General features: G+C 41.3%; 1 protein-coding gene and 1 long non-coding RNA gene across 9 annotated transcripts in view; one reads left to right on the forward strand and one right to left on the reverse strand.

Moving 5' to 3' along the window:
• Nucleotides 1–551: 551 nt before the first annotated feature.
• LOC119058067 (uncharacterized) lies at nt 552–10,390 on the reverse strand. The gene is made up of 3 exons (XR_005084187.2): nt 10,043–10,390; nt 3,884–3,948; nt 552–940 (listed from the first exon to the last, which is right to left on the reverse strand). It is a non-coding gene; the product is annotated as an uncharacterized LOC119058067 (long non-coding RNA).
• DUSP22 (dual specificity phosphatase 22) overlaps nt 9,934–16,173 on the forward strand; it is a 96,556-nt gene continuing 90,316 nt past the window's right edge. For 6 of the 8 annotated variants that reach the window (XR_008392871.1, XM_053672554.1, XM_053672559.1 and 3 more), the window contains exon 1: nt 9,934–10,008. Coding sequence is in view for 7 of the 8 variants with exons in the window: in XM_053672554.1 (XP_053528529.1) it covers nt 9,949–10,008 (60 nt within the window). In the remaining variant the exon portion in view is untranslated. Of the gene's footprint in view, nt 10,009–10,384; nt 10,812–16,173 lie in introns of those variants that run through there. The other 2 variants (XM_053672555.1, XM_053672558.1) reach the window with 2 other exon arrangements.

Here is a 16,173-nt window from a genome sequence, read left to right on the forward strand (position 1 = left end):
TTAGAATATGGTATGACAACTATCTAACTCATCGCTCATGTTCTATGGAACTACAAGTTCCTTGGGAATAAAAACCATGCCTTTTTATTTTTGTATCTTGAAGGTCCAGGCTGGTATCTGGTGTATAGTAGGTGTTCAATATTTGTGATACAATTTAGTCATTGACTAATGCTCCCCCTATTCCATGTTACTCTAACCCCTCTGTCCATTTTCTTTAGATGTAAGTACATTGCCTCTAGACTGTGGTAATACCTTCTATCCATCTTCAGTGCTGACAGGTTAATTTTCCTAATAAATGATCCTCAAAGAGATGATGCACTCAAGGCCTTAAACTCACTTCAATTTCTCAGGGTCTGTCTATGGCCCCACTCACTTTCCAAGCTGAAACATACCTCTACTGCTAGCCTTTGTGTTGGTGGCAAAAACAGCACAAGGTCTTGATGGGTGAAGTCAGACCAGACCTCACTTCAGCAACCTCAGACCTTGAGTTGTAGCTAAAAAGAGCCAAGACTCAAACTATAAGTAAAAGTTTATTTAAAAAGTCACAGAGGTGAAAGAAGTGAGCTCTAGAAGAAACAGGTTCAGGAAACAAGTTACAGAAGCAAAAGAAGGCGGGTTTGGAGCTTAGGGGAAAGAAAGAAAAAGTGATGCACCTGGGGGAAAGAAAAGAGAGCCAGGAAATGTGTGGGCACACTCCAGAGAAGAAGAGCACGTTAGGTCCTCCATCCTAAAACCTTTTAATGGTTGGGATTTTAGGGGAGGCCCCAGGGGAGGATCTCAGTAGAATATTCATCAGTTTTCCAGGTGTGTCCTTTCAGGGATGTGGTCTCTACAGGTTGGTAGGTGCCAGGGCAGGGTGTCATCAATCAATCAAGGCAGGTCGTCCAGATGTCAACATTGGCATAGGTGGTTTGGTTTTGTGGCTTTTCTGGGCCTGGAGCTGAAACACAACTGAGGTCTAAATGTTATCTATCCCTAGGGGCTAATGCTTAAGGGAGTGGTTGTGCAAGGGCTTGTATGGGTGTCAAATGAGGCTATTCTCCTGCCCCTTATTCCTCTTCTAAGGGCGTCTACCACATAACTAGCAACATCACAGGGGAAAAAAGGTCAGGGGAGAGTCTGAACCACATACCCAGCAATATGAAAGGTCAGGAGAAGATCTAAACTGCAGACCAGCCATATGAAAAGTCAGGGGGTTTAAACTGAATGACCAGTGATATGCTGGGGGAGGAAAGGTCAACCAGGGGTGAGGCCTTTGTTTTCTTAGTTTTGCCTGTTGCTAGGCACCTGGGGCTTTCTGCCCTGATGACATTCCATACCTGGCCTACTGTCCTGTTCTGTTCAGGCCTGTCTGACTACCTACCATATTTGTGCCACTGCTCACACACCTCCCTCCACATGAAGCAATTATTCCCTTCCTTATCTTTGGATGCAATCTCATCCAGCCTTCTCAAGGTGAAGTGTTCAATGTATTATTATATCATAATTACTGAGCCACCCAAATAAAAGTGGTCTGGCATAGGAGCAGGGTTTAAAGTTGTGAAGGCTTTGATCTGTCCTGAGGGTTGACCTCCTAGTTGCTGGATAGTGGGAAGGTTGGAGTAATCAGAGGTGGGGCCTGGGTAATAAGGGGGGAACATGGAATAGCAAATATTTTCTGATACAGCTTATCTGTGTAGTCCTAAGAAAACAATTTAATATTTTTGTGTCTCAGTTGCCAAGTGGCTTAGATTAGAATCTTAAGATTGTCAAAGGTGCTTCAAGTTCTGCAGTTCAATTTTCTTCAGTATGTGCCAGATTCGATCTGCTGTCTTAGCTCATTGCCAGCCATTCATCTCTCGAGGCCAGGTTTTCCTCCAGAAGCACGGGCAAAAAGGTTTTCCTTTACAAGGCCGAATATTTCCCAAATTATGTGTGTGTGTGTGTATGACTTTTATTTATTTGTAACTCCCCTGAAGTTCAAATCTTCCCTTGAAAATGGTAGCTTTGAGAATCCCATAAAGGGCAAGGGGAAGGAGTGGGGATGGTGAAAGGTGGGAAGCCACTAAAATTGGTTTTGGCTTATAAACAAGAGCACATGCTGGTATTGCCTTTATTATGTCTGGGTAGAAGGTGCATTCATCATTCCATAAAACACAACACCTTTGGAAATAATACTTTAGGAACCAAGAGTTCTATAATGTGGTACTAAGGGAAACCTTACATTCCTGGCTCTAAATAACCAAAATTATATTTGAGACACATGATTTTATATTTTGAAAAGAAATTGCATAGCAGAACTTCAGAAATATGAGGATGCCTATATTTACAGAAAAGAAGAGGCTGCTGAGGCAGTTATAATAGTACCCTCCTCTAATTTCCCAAAGCAAGTTTTACACTCAGAGTATACCACAGTGCATGGAAAATATTTACATATAAGTCACTCTTTTCTACTGACTTATAACAGAGGTGCATTAAATGTGGGGTAGTTTTGTTTTTATTTTTGTATCCACAATTTTTGGACAATGCCCAGAACATAAGAAGCTTTCAATAAATGTTAGTTAAATAAATTTTAAAAAGCCACCTGAATGTTTGGAGATGGAGAATATGCATGCCCAGGATCTTTGAGGCCATGTTATCTGGAGAGAACTGGGCTAAGGGGCAGTGGGCAGGGAGTAGATTCAAGACCAGGAAGCGCTACTGTATTTAGGCACCCAAACCATCCATATTATGAAAATCGAACCACTTGTCCATTTCTTTTGAAATAAACACTTACTCTTCTAGCATTGTCATCTCTTCAATTTAATATTATAAGAAAAATCTAGTAGATGTGCATGGTATTCTGAGATAATTTCCAAGGGAAATATTCAAATAAAACCTAACACAACTATGACTTGTCTGGGGAGAGATCAAACTGTATTTTTCCCCAGAAAAAAATACTGACTTTTCTTCTGTCAATATTTCCCTTCTGGAGGGTATCAACTTCCCACTACAATCCTTTAGGAGAGAATAGTTCCTACTTTGTGTACAATGAAGCAGAAAACTGTCTAGCCCTGCCCAGTAATGGGAGGCACCTGCTCCTTTTCAACATTTCATTCATGGAACTATTTGTACTAAAGAGGAAGACGTTAAAATAATAATTAAGTATTTTCCTCATTTAAAGTTGATGTATATGTCCCCCAAATATACCATAGCTTTAGAGTAACCAGCTGTCCTGGACTGCTCAGGACTAAAAGGCCTCCAAGGGCACAGGACTTTCCATTTCAAAACCAGGGAAGTCCTGGGCAAACTGGGACCATTTGGTTGCCCCACATAAGAGATACTTTATATCAAGTCAGAGAATCAAATTACTTCCTCTTTTTATATAATGATTAAATGTCTTAGAAATAAGACATTCTACAAAATTAAAAAAGAATAGATAATGGCTGCTGCAAAGACTATATATTTCTTTGGGAAATAGGTAAAGAGGGCTGAGAGTATTATCTTATTCTGTGAAACTGTTACACTAAACTGAAAACTGGAAGAAGGAATGGTCTTTTGAAGTGGTATTGCTGACCACTTGCTTAAACATTTTACTTCTGCAGTCCTATCTGTGATAGTCAGATATGTACTAATCTTGGCAAGTGGAATGAACACTTACACCAACTCCCAAGTTCTAGAGTTGCTATTACTCAGGAGAAAAAACACACATACATTCATCCACAGCTTATATAAAATAACCACAGAGAGCTACAGAGAGCTTCCTGCTTCATTTGGTTGTTATAACTGCAACAAAATAGATTTTAAAAGCAAAAGTTCATTTTAAACTGTATATATTTTAAAAAGCATTCCAGTGAGGAAAGATGCCCACCTATCACACTGTCTTATATTTCTATCTCTCTACCCATCTATAGCACTTACTCACCATTGGGCTGCCAGACAAAACCTCCACAAGCAAGAGGGGAACTGTCATTTATGTCACCATTTTTTCTGTGTGTAGAGACAGAGATCTTATGTCACCTTTAAGACAAGCTATGCCTTTGATAGAGAAAAAGCACCTTCATGGACCCTTTAATTAAGAGAGGTAAAATAGCACCCCCTTGTTATTTTGGAGCAACATGGGGGAGAAAGCGATGTCATTGCAAAGCCAAGTATAAATGTTTTTAGGTTGAGACATTGCTGTAGTCTGTCCAGTGTGCAAGTAATGCATCAGTAAACCAAGGCAAATTTTGGCTCAGACTGTCTACCCCTTTTCAGGGTTTACTGGGTATATGAGATGTGAGACAGTAATATGCCCTAACTTCCTGTGAACCAAACATAATTTGTGCTGCAATTGCTTATCCTCTCTGCAGTTGTTCTTCTGTTAACTGTTTGTGCAAATCTTAAGAGAAGCTCTGCATAGAAAGGGCACACAGGTATGACTAAGATGGTAAAAAGCACAGACCAACTGGCACTTAATGGGTGTCTTTCAATAACATGTGTCTCTGGGTGAAATATCTTATCTGAACAGGGGCAGGTGGCCTCCTGCAGACCAGTGAGAAAATACGAGTGCTCTGGCGTGAGTAAGAAAGAAAATGACCCTGATCTGTTGTCTAGCCTAAGAAGCACTTTATTTATGATGGTGTTCTCATAATTCATATGGTTTTAATGATCAATGATTAAGCAATATAATGATAAATATTAAGAAAAGTAAAACCCACCAGAGTGTTAAATAATGACACCATTATGTCATATGAAATGGACTTTCCCTCTCATAAGTGAAATTTGTCTTGGGACATTCCATTCTCTGAGGAAACCCCCTTCTTGCTGCAGCCCCCTACCCAGACATTTTTTAATGTCTTCAGATCTAGTTCAATTTGTTTTACAAAATAGGGTGAAAAACAAACAAAGCCAACCAATACAAAACTCTTCGCTAGGGAGGAGCTCTAAAGGAACATTTAGCAGATGGGTGTTAGATTCTCAAAGGAGGGCTAAACTTGACCAATCACTTCTCAGAGCTGGGGCTTCCCTTGCCATTTTCCCTAGGTCTTTACTTTTGGGCCATCCCCTGGCCCTTGCAGACATTTGAAGAAGCAGAAGTGCACCTCTAAAAAGAGCATCTGGCCATCAGGTGTGGTAAATTCAGAGAAATGAGATCCTCCAACCAGGGATCTTTAGGGACTATCCCACTCTACACTAGATTGCAGGCCAGGTGGTCACTTTGAATAAAGTTTTATAAAGCTCCGGAGAGCATGAACATGGTACTATATAGAAGGCAATTGGTAAGGGTTCATGAGTGTGTCTCTTTGTGTGCAGGTAAATTAGGGTAAGAAAGCAAGGCCCAAATTGTATCTTACACCAGTACTGTCAGACCTAAATGAAAAAGATTATTATTCTATTTAGTCTAAAAAGATATTAGTGGTTCAGATTTTGGCAGCTGTTTTGAACTTGGATCATCAACCAAGAAAAAAATTTTTTTAAACCATGAAAAGGACTTGTTGTTTTTATCTCTGGTAGATGTTTCTTGGCAGAGATAAGGAAGTACATAGGTTAAGTCAAACCATTCCAGATAAGGAAAATAACGATAGTCAACCTACAAGATGGATTTTCATAAGCCAGGCATGGTTTCTTAACCAAAGACCAAAGAACAACATGATATCAAGGGCAGAGCTACAGAAAGTATTGGGCTTTCTCTCTCTCATCAGGATATACTCCCTCAGTTTAAAAAACAAAGAACAATAGAACTTTGGTCACTCCTAGATGACAGAGCCATCCCACATGGAAAGTTCTTTGCTCTAGAAAAGTAAAGGTGGGTAGATGCAGTGTTAAGGGAGTACCTGGCACATAAAAAAGGATGAATTATTTGTGAACTTCACACTTGGACATATGAATGTTTCTTCATATTTTAGGAACTATTTTAGGTGCTGGATACTAAGACTGATAGCAGTTGGCCCTACCTGCCATAATGAAGCTTACAATTCTGGGAACTAAGTATGCTGACAATATGTCAGCATGTATACAAATTAGGATGTATAGGCTAACAGTGTCATCTTCCACCCAATTTTTAGGAGACAGGGATTTGTCTTATTTTTCTTTTGCCTGATACTCTGCTATATTATCTGCCTAATAACTTCATTCCTCCCAGACTGACCTTGCCTCTGCCAACCCTCCCAGAAATTCTACATGCTGACACACTTTACTGACTCCCAACTAAATGCCTGCTAGCAACTCTTTATTAGCCTCCTTCCAGATTCTCCAACTCCCTCTCTCTGCCCAACTAGCCTAGCTAGATATCCATTCTTCTTGCTGTTTTTCTCTGACCAACCCCACAGACTCATTTTCTCTGCCCCTGAGACTTGAGCTCCCCAAACCTCTTAAGTATAAAGAGGAAACCAAGTTCATAACCAGAAGACTGCTTGGAAGGTTGGAAATCAGTGGCTTTTTAAAGGTTGAGGTCACTGAGAAGTCCATTCCACATGGCCTGAAACAGGCAACCGGGTACCCTCTTTCTGGACAACTCTGGAGAAACAGAAGATGCTTTGTGCTTTTGCTTTGGTAGTTCTAGATGCCACCTTTTTTCTTCTTCCCACAATTCATTCGGTTCTAGCTTTCTTTTATTTTCATTCATGTTTTGGCTAGATTAGCTCTCTTCATTTTAACTTCTTGTTCTTAATTTGTGACCTGAGAATTCTGTAAAGAACTAACATTATCTATTAGTGTAGACATAACTGGTTATCAGTCAAGAAAAAGAGAGAAAAAAAGAATGACACAAAAAAGAGAGATTTCATTTCTGTGGAACCACTGTATATGTAACAGTGGCAGGAGGTACATTTTGCTCTCCAGGAACTGAAGACATTTGTAGCTGTCATAACTGAGGGGTGCTACTGATAAATAGTAGCCATGGCCAGGAATACTGCTAAATATTATACAATTGCAAAGGACAGCCCCCCACCCCCCAAAAACATTATTCAGCCCAAGATGTCAGCAATGCTAAAGGTTGAGAATCTCTAAATCTCTGGATTACAGTATATTCAAAAGGCCAAGGAAGATTGCATAACTACTTCTTGCTTGGGCAGAAGTTTATCTCAATTCTCTGAAATTATCAGTAACACCCCTAATGATTTGGCTGACTCTAATGGTTAAGCTTCTGATTGTGGGATTTTACACACTCCCACCTTAAAGTTCGAAGAATTGCTCACTAATCAGTTATCCTTAACCACATGTGTATGGACCAGCTGGCCCATATTTCTCACTGGGTACACATGAAGGCTTAATTGTTTAGGAGTTGTTGCCAAAATTTGTGGTGTTGGATGTGCTGATAGACATAAAAATGGCAAGGGAAGTGGAAGTAAAAAATCTTATATGGAGAGAAATTCCACTGGGCTTATCAATGCCTTACAAACTTTATGAGTAAGAGAATGCAAAAAGATTCTCCTTTAGATGGGAAGCATGCCAGCTTTGACTAGGAGTACCCTTCCTTCCTTCCTTTCCTTCCATCATCAGGAGCTATAAAAGCAGGAAGAAAGGAAAGGGCTTGGAAATGGGCAGGCCACCTCTCTGGCCTGAGAGCTTCAGCTGTGAGGTAGTGCTATGAAAAGAGAGAAAATAAGGACCAAACTGGATCAGACTTTCCCTTCTCTTTTTTAGTAATAGAAATGCAAGACTGAAAAACTGATAAAACTATTATGATGGAAGGACATGGAGTGAGGTCTAGGATAGGATGGAGGGAAATAGTCTTTTTTGTTTGTGTTTCAATAAAACTTTATTTACAAAAATCATACCAGCTGGCCGTTGGGCTATAGTTTGTAAACTTCTGATATACTAAGCAGACGATGTGCATTTTAAATATAAAGATGCAGATATTGTAAGTTAAAAATAAAATATACCATGCAAACACAAATCATCATAAAGTTGAAGTGGCTAAATTAGTATTAGACAAACTAAATCGGGACAAGAAGAAAGACTTCTTTACCAAAAATAATGAGGAAATTTTACAATGATAAAAAGGACAGTTTATCAAGAGAAAATGCTGTCCTAAATGTGTATGCACCTAACAAAACTCTTAAAAATATATACAGCAAAAGCATATAGAGTTCAAAAGAGAAATAAATAGATAAATCCAACATTATAATGAGGTATTTCAAATTTCTTTTCTCAACAACTGTTAGAAAATGTGGACAGAAATCAGTAAGTAAACAAACCTTTTACAACTGTAAAATCCATTCTGTGAGGGAAATATTCCTTTCTGGATACCCTCCTGCTCCCCAACACACACAAAATAATAAATTTTAAAAATCTGACTCTTCTGATATCTTATGTTAATGTTCTCTTCTTTTCTCATTTAACAAAAAATTATAAAATAAAAACTGAGAACGTAAAATCTAAAGTTGAGGATCTGAGCGTGTGCATTTTATAGGGCCATATGGAAAGCAGGCCAGAATGCCAGATCTTCTGTTAGATGATCACCATGGCAAGTTCAGGAGAGACTGTTAAGCAGATTATCTAAACTAGAGAAATATACTGATAAGGACTGAAATAAGAGAAAGGACAAGTTCCAAATTAATGACAAAAGAAAATTTGGGTATGGATTTGTCATTTATGGGAAAGTACCATCTCATGAACTGGCTGTGTTCTTGAAAGTTCAATTGGCTACTGGAAGCAACAACAGCACAACTATGAGTGGAAGGAAGTAGGAATAGTTCACTAATTGCTGGATAGGACTTTCGAAAGTTCATAGTCCAATGCTTATTTTAAAGAGAAAGAAAGTGGTTCAGAAAAGTTGATAGTCATGCCAAAGATCACTGTGAGATTTAGGAACAAAAGTGGGTTTTGGCATTCCCCAGGCAGTCCACTAACAATGCTGTGTTGTCTACAAGCAAGAAGACAGTAAAAATGATGGTGAGCAGCAGAGGGGCAAGAGGTGGGCTGTCAGGGTTACTGGGAGGCAGTCAGGAGTAGAAGTGAAGGTTGTAGGAAAGGAATACTCCAGAATTAAAAGGCAGAAAGTGTTATGCCTGGTCTGGGTCCCATCCTACCTGCAGTAGACAATTTTAGGTGTACCCTGTGTGGAGGCTTTCTATATGTGGGGATTTGGTACCTATTGTTTCACAAAAAGATGTGGCATACAAGGAAAAAATATGGCCAAGATGGAGTCTGCAAGTTCTCTCCAAAATGTCTGCATTTTCTCACTGCTGTTTTCTCAGCCCCCTGAAATTCATTAATTTATTCAACAAATATTTACTCAACCTACCCCCATCCCCCCCCCCCCCCCCCGCCATGTACTGTCCCAGGCCACATGGCTATAGCAGAGAATGAGACAGACAAGCCCAGTTCCTTGAATAAGTCCAGAATAAGTCCAGTTCCTTTGGAGTTTGCTTTCTAGTGAAACAGATAAAAAGTAAGCAAATAAATATGATGATATCTGATCCTGTTAAGTGCTACAAAGAAAATAATACAGGGTTAATATGATAGTGACTGGATAATCAACTTTAGATTGGGTGAAGAAAAGCCTCTTTGAGGAAACGACTTTGGTAATATGCAAAGAACTAAAGATTGAGATGTCTAGGTAGAAAGCAGAGTACACACAAAGGCCCAAGTGTGTGATCAAGCATGGTATGATCAAGGAATACACAAAAAGCAAATGTAGCTGTAACTGTCAGTGAATAAGGAGGAGCAGATGAAATGAGGTCATCGGGGATGAGCTCAGCCCTATCAGACAGAACGTGTGTGTAACTTACTACGTCTAGGGCATTGCTGACCATATAAAAATGAAACTGAGAAATCCTATCTCAAGAATTCTGTCCCCAAGGAAGAAGTTAAAAGTTTTAGTAAGGGTGACGGAATACTCAAAACAACTCTGCTACAGGTTACGAAAGTGTTCCACTCCAGACAGAATAACAACGCAGACATTACTCTGTCGCTTAACAAGGACAGGGGCTTTCCAAATCCAATTGTATCAACACACCCATGCACCTACCAGAGCCAGTTTATAATGTAATAGGAACACACTAGATGTCCAAAGCCACGGTTAGAGGTCTGAGATACGGCCATTTGCTCTCCCAGGATAAGGAGGTAGGTCATTTCAGAGATGAGTAACCAAGCCCACCTTTTCTCATCGCGTGTGCCTTCTCGGTCTTCGTGGGTGGGGGAGAGCCATAGGAATCCCCCGACCCGGGCCTAAATCCGCCGTATTTAGAAAAACCAGTCAGTGGAGCCACGGTGACTAGCACCTGATTCACCGAGGCACTCAAGGCAGGCTGGCGACTGCTCGTAACAGCCCCCACCCCCAACCCCCACAAGTTGCCCCAGGGGAAAAGGTCTGCGGATGTTTTGGTGACTTGGACCTGCCGGAGATAGCTGGTGACTCTTAACTTCTGGGTAAGGGCGAGGCCTGCGCACCCCTGTGCTCCGCCCCCGCCATCACTGCTCCGGGAACGCGCGTGCGCGCTTGATCGTCGCCGGGCGCCGGGAGATTTTGGTCCGCGCCCCTCCCCGCCCGCGGGAGCCGGACCGCAGGTCCCAGGGAGCCGGCCAGGGAGGGTGCGGGGCCGCGCTCGGGGCTTACGCGGGCGAAGCGAGACCGTTTCCGGCCGAGACGCCGCTGCCGTGCCCGGCCCAACCAGGAAGTCCCGGGTGGACGGGAGGAAAGCCCCAGAGTCTGTGTTGAGTCCCTGGAGCCCGCCCTGACTCCCGGACTGCCTTGGTTATCGTAGTTGTAGTTTGTACTTAGGGCACGCAATTCCTCCCCAGCTCCTCCTCCTTCCCGCCCCACTGCTCCTGGTCCTCCTGCGGTAACGCCATTAGGGAGCCTGCGCCTTCATTGCCAAGGGTACTTGAGTTCGCATTCAGGCACCATGGGGAATGGGATGAACAAGGTAAAGTGTCATTCTTTCATCTGTGCTGTTTTTGCCTCCACTTTTCAGTCTTCCCTCCGGTAGTGTTTGCTTGTCAGAGCAAGCCCCAACGTTTGCCTGGTCCTCGCTCCGCACCCGCCTCCCTGGTGTCGCGTCCAGTGGACTTGAACGTGGGGAGGGGGCGGTGCATCTGGGCGGTGCTGGGTGAGTCTGCATTTCCTGGCACCCCCTGCCCCCACCGGGGCCCTGCTGGCTTCTGGGTGAGCAGCCCCCCTCACCCCCGCATCCACCCCCCCCCGCCCCGCCAGTCCTACCCTGCCAGCCCTGCCCTTGGTATTCTGCGGCTGTCGACCAGCTTGCCCTTTAAAAGCGTTGGTAGTTCTGCCGACGCATTAGCTGAGCTCTGAGCGCTGCGGTTTCTTTTTTTTTTTTTCCCTCCCCCCCCCCTTCACTCCCAGACTGGGCTCTTGAAGCATCACCACCCGTGTTATTAGTAAACTGCAGTAGATTGGTGTCTTCTATTCTGTAACTTTCTTCTCTCCTCATGGTTTTTGTTTGTTTGTTTTTACCACCCCCCCCCCCGTGTATACAGACAAGACTTTCTTGTGGACAGAGAATTTGACAGAGGCCTAAATCCTGGGGTTGATGGGATGAGGGCGGGACAGGTGAGAGAACAGATTCAGAGCTGATTTATATTGGGTCATGTGGCTTCTGCAACAAGGCCAACCTGTTGGCTGGCTGTGCAGATTATGCCTTTTAGAAAATCCGTGCAGCATTCTTTTATTTGTTCTGGCCCCCACCTTCAGCTCTCGTTTGTCCAGACGCCCACCCCCTAGGCTGTGGGATAGTCTTGTACCCTTCCTGCCACTGGAAGGTACCAGACGTCAGCTCTTGCAGTTAAGAGCTGCCTGGGAGTTGACCCGGTATGTATTCATGGCAACTACAAGGTTAAAGGATGAATAATCTGATACTACTGGTTTAAAGGAAAGACATTAAAGCAAAAACTTTAAAGCCTTGACTTTAAGGACAAGTCCATGGGTCTTTAAAATGGTCCTGGGGCAGAGATTAGCTTCTGGTCTTCTGCTTCTCTTCCCCAATTAAATTCTACTCACCCACTTCTCCACACATATTCAGGTGTCATATTTGGTGGATGTAATCATGTGGCTTTCTTTTTTGATTTACGTCAGCACTGGGGTCAGTATTTTCTTTTAAATATATTTGATTATGCCATTACAGTTGTCCCATTTTGATTTGTTTTCTTTTAGCTGGAGTGTTAGATGTGGGGTAGGGAATGTTAGGTGACAAGGAAAAGTGCAGTGGAAGTAGTCCTGTGTACACAGTTAACTCTTTTCTCCTGCCCATATTGTAATTCTTGTGTTCTGCAGATCCAGTTTATGAAAGAACTATTGTGTGTTTTGGGCCTGCATATCTGGGGTTTTTGATAACTACAATTGTATTCATTGTGTGTGGGTTGTTTTTGTTGTGGGGGAATGGGTGGTGGGACACTGATGAAGTTTGGAAACAGACTGCTTGTCTTTTGAATAAATACTTGGCTTTATGTCCCCATTAGTACTGGGATTTGTCAGCATCACAAGTCTTCTGCTTCTTAAATTAAAACAGAACAATAAAGCTGCCTTCACAAGTTTGTGGGCCCTGTCTGCTTTCACATTAATTGTGGTCAAACTTTAGCTATCCTTTGTTCTTTCTACAGTTTTTTCCACTTAAATTGTTTACTCTCCAGCTCTTTCATCATTTAATTTGTTACATTTGTATTATAATTTAAAGAACATATTTCAAAACACAAATGATGGTCCAAGGGTCCAAAGTTAATTTCAGGGTTGTCGACAAAAGCAGTCTTATTCATATCACAATTTTACCTTTCAAAGAAAGTAATAAATTTCTTGATATTGTTATTATATGAACCGTCTTGTATTGTAAATAGAACCACTATGTCTAATGTAGGAATGGAAAAATATATATACAGATAGATTTGGAGACATCCTTAATTCAACAAACGTTTGTTGTATACTTGCTATTATAGTAGGGTGCTGTAGTAGTAGAGGTGGTGGTGTTAGAATGTAATGGTAATGACACAAACAAAGGTCTTTCATAGAACGTTCAGTATAGACCAGTGATTGCCCAATAGAAATATGTGAGCCATATATTTAATTTAAATTTCTTTAGTAGCCACATTAAAAAAGTAAAACAGAAACAGGTCAAGTTAATCATAGTAATATATTTTATTTGACTGAAATATATTCAGAATATTATCATTTCAACATGTAACCAATATATAAAACTATTCATACAATGATTTATAGCTTTTTTGTACTGAGTATTCAAAATCTGGTGTATATTTTATACTTAAATCATACCTCATTTGGCATTAGCCACATTTTAAGTACTTAGCTACTGTGGCTAATGGCTACTGTATTACACAACATGGGTGTCTGTGTGTGTGTGTGTGAGAGAGAGAGAGAGCACACATGCACAAACACAGGGCGGGGAGGAGTAGAGGTTCCAGAGGAGAAGATATGCAATTTAAGAAGCTTGGGCTAAGTAGACATGATGAGAGAAAGTTAGAAGTGTCATTCAAGCCAGGCCAAGGATCTTTCTGGGGTACAGATGTCTAAGCTGAGATCAGAATGAATCACTCAAAGTTACAAGATTAGTTAGTGACAAAGTAGGTTGCTGAGAGCCAGAAATTAAAAGCCTTAACTAGAATTCGTCCATGTGTTACTGTGTGACTTGGAACTAGGCTTCATTCTTTCCGTATCTGTAAAAAAAAAAAAAAGGTTGTTATGCAGAATTAGTGGAATTATTATAAGGTGCTAACCATACAAATACTTTTCTAAAAACATTTATAAGTAACATATGATAAATACCCTTAGGACTAAAAACATAATTTACAGTATGTGTGTCTTGAGATTACTGGGAAAAATTTTCTTTCCAATCTCAGTCAAGTTGGTCATCCTTGGCAAAGGAAAACATATGAACCACCCCGTGCAGATTCTGTTCTGACGGCTTTCAGTATAGCAGTTTTTATTTACATTTCATGCCTTCATAGAGGGTCTTACCCAGTTGTTCCAATCTCTCGAGGAAGAACATCATGCCCATCTTAGGTTTACACAGTTTGTTAACACAGAATGTAAAGGAAAAAGGCTTTTGTATCCTGGCCAATTGAAGATGATGAGAAAATACAGGAGAACACAGCAGTTGTGTTCTATTATTTTCTGAGTCTCATATCATGTACCTGCAGTTTATAAAATCTAAGCCTCGCTGTGGTCCTAGGAGGTCATTCTGGCTTATCCTTTTTGTATAAGGTTCTACAGATTGGGAGATGGAGACTTAGATTAAGTAGTATGACTATTTAATGATGCTAGGTCATGCTAAGATCACAGCATGAAGCAGCAGAATGGTAGAGACATGCCAAGTCAGGCTTTCTGATACCGCCATTCCTCTTTCTTTTATAATAATGGGTCTCTCATGAAAAAGTGATACACTAATTGAAGTGTTTGCCCCCCCTAGGTCATGATGCTAGGAAGTGGCAGAACTGGATTTGGAATCCAGTTCCCACTAATTTCAAAGATTGTATCAGTCTTTCCTTTGAGCTAGGATGCCAGTTCATCCCAAGTGAATTCCAAAGACACTTAAAAGTAACTTGAAAAACTCCCCAGAGTTACAAATTAGTTGCAGAATAGGAAAGCCACCTCCTCTCTTCATGTTTGATATTGATTAAGAGGAGGAAGGAAAGGCAGGCAACTAAAACTATCATTTCATTGCTTTTTGTGCGATTCCCAAATAGATTCTCTGAACTGGCCCAAATTATAATCACTAATGAGCTTATTGTATGCCAGGAAATGTTTTGAGATTTTACCACATAGAGCTCATCTGATCCTCACCACAACCCTGTGAAGTAGGTGCTGTTATTTGTATTCCCATTTTACAGAGGAGGTACACAGAGATTAAGTGACCAGCCCAAAATTACCCATTGGATAAGTGGCAGAGCCCAGACTCTAAGCCAGATGATCTGGTTCATAGCCATAATGCAGAGTGCCTCACTGTGCTGCTAAGATCAGTCTAGTAAATGTCCCTAGGAGGACTAGGGTTAAACTAAATAGGTTATTGCATGCCAATGTCATGTTTCTGTAGAGCCTTTGCAAACTCCTAATTGACTCAAAGTTCTCTCAGGTGTCTAAACCCCTAACTCTTTTGGGGGGCCTATAAAGAAAACTCCTGTCCTCATCATTTTATTAGTCTTAAGTACTAGAATACCTCATTAAAAAACAAAAATCTAGTCTTTCTAGCCAACATTCTGTTGGAGAAATCCACCCCAAATGCTTCCATGTGCATGTTTTTATCTTGACCAACTCTAACTAATGACCTAAAAACAGGTTCAAGTATTACCACGCTAGGGTAGGATGTGAGGCCCATCTGGCTTGGGTGTCTTTTCTCCCACTGACTGTCAGGATTGGTTCAGTTCATCCAGTTCTCAGCTGGGTAATCTGGTGGCTTCTTCGTTTTTCATGGCTCCGTGTCCTCTGAAAGCATCCTTCCTGGTGGGAAAGGGTGCTGTCCTGGTATTTACAGGAAGCTTACTCCTGTACCTTACTCACGGTAAGGGGGGCAAACACTTCAATTAGTGTATCACTTTTTCATGAGAGACCCATTATTATGAAAGAAAGAGGAATGGCAGTATCAGAAAGCCTGACTTGGCATGTCTCTACCATTCTGCTGCTTCATGCTGTGATCTTGAACAACACACAGTGTTTCTGAGCTTCAGTTTATTTCCCTTGATTTATAGTGATGTTGGGTAGTAAATTGTCTAGTCTCTTTATTTGCTCTAAAATGAGTATAATGATATTTACCTCAGTTTCTACTCAAATTTTTGAGAGAAGCAAGTGAGAATTTATTAGAAGACATTTTGGAGAACTATAAAGTACAAATCTGCACTTGGATTTGGTGCATCAGTAGTTACAATAGTGATGGCATCTGCCTTGGATATGGTTGATGTCTGTTTTAGAATGGCTTTTTTCTCCTTAGGAAGATAAGGGAGTATAGTCACAAAAGAAGTATAGTTCAAGGAGTATATTCAAGGGAATATGCCCCTTATGTATAGTCCAGGGTTTCTCAGCTTCTGCAGCATTGTTCTTTGTTGTGGGGACTGTCAAGTGCATTTTAGGAGTTTTAGCAATATCCCAGGCCTCCACCCACTAGATGCCAGTAGTCCCCCCCCCACCATGTGACAACCAAAAATGTGTCCAGGTATTATTACTGGATGTCCCCTGGAGGGCAAAATCATCCCCCATTGAGGGTTCTTGACTTAGAACCTCCTGAGGCCTGTGTGATCTGGAGCTGAATAAATCTTAAAAGGGGGTAGAGG

This window comes from Artibeus jamaicensis, unplaced genomic scaffold, assembly GCF_021234435.1.
Source record: "Artibeus jamaicensis isolate MK-2021 breed Jamaican fruit bat unplaced genomic scaffold, CSHL_Jam_final contig_769, whole genome shotgun sequence".
NCBI classification, from domain to species: Eukaryota; Metazoa; Chordata; class Mammalia; order Chiroptera; family Phyllostomidae; genus Artibeus; species Artibeus jamaicensis.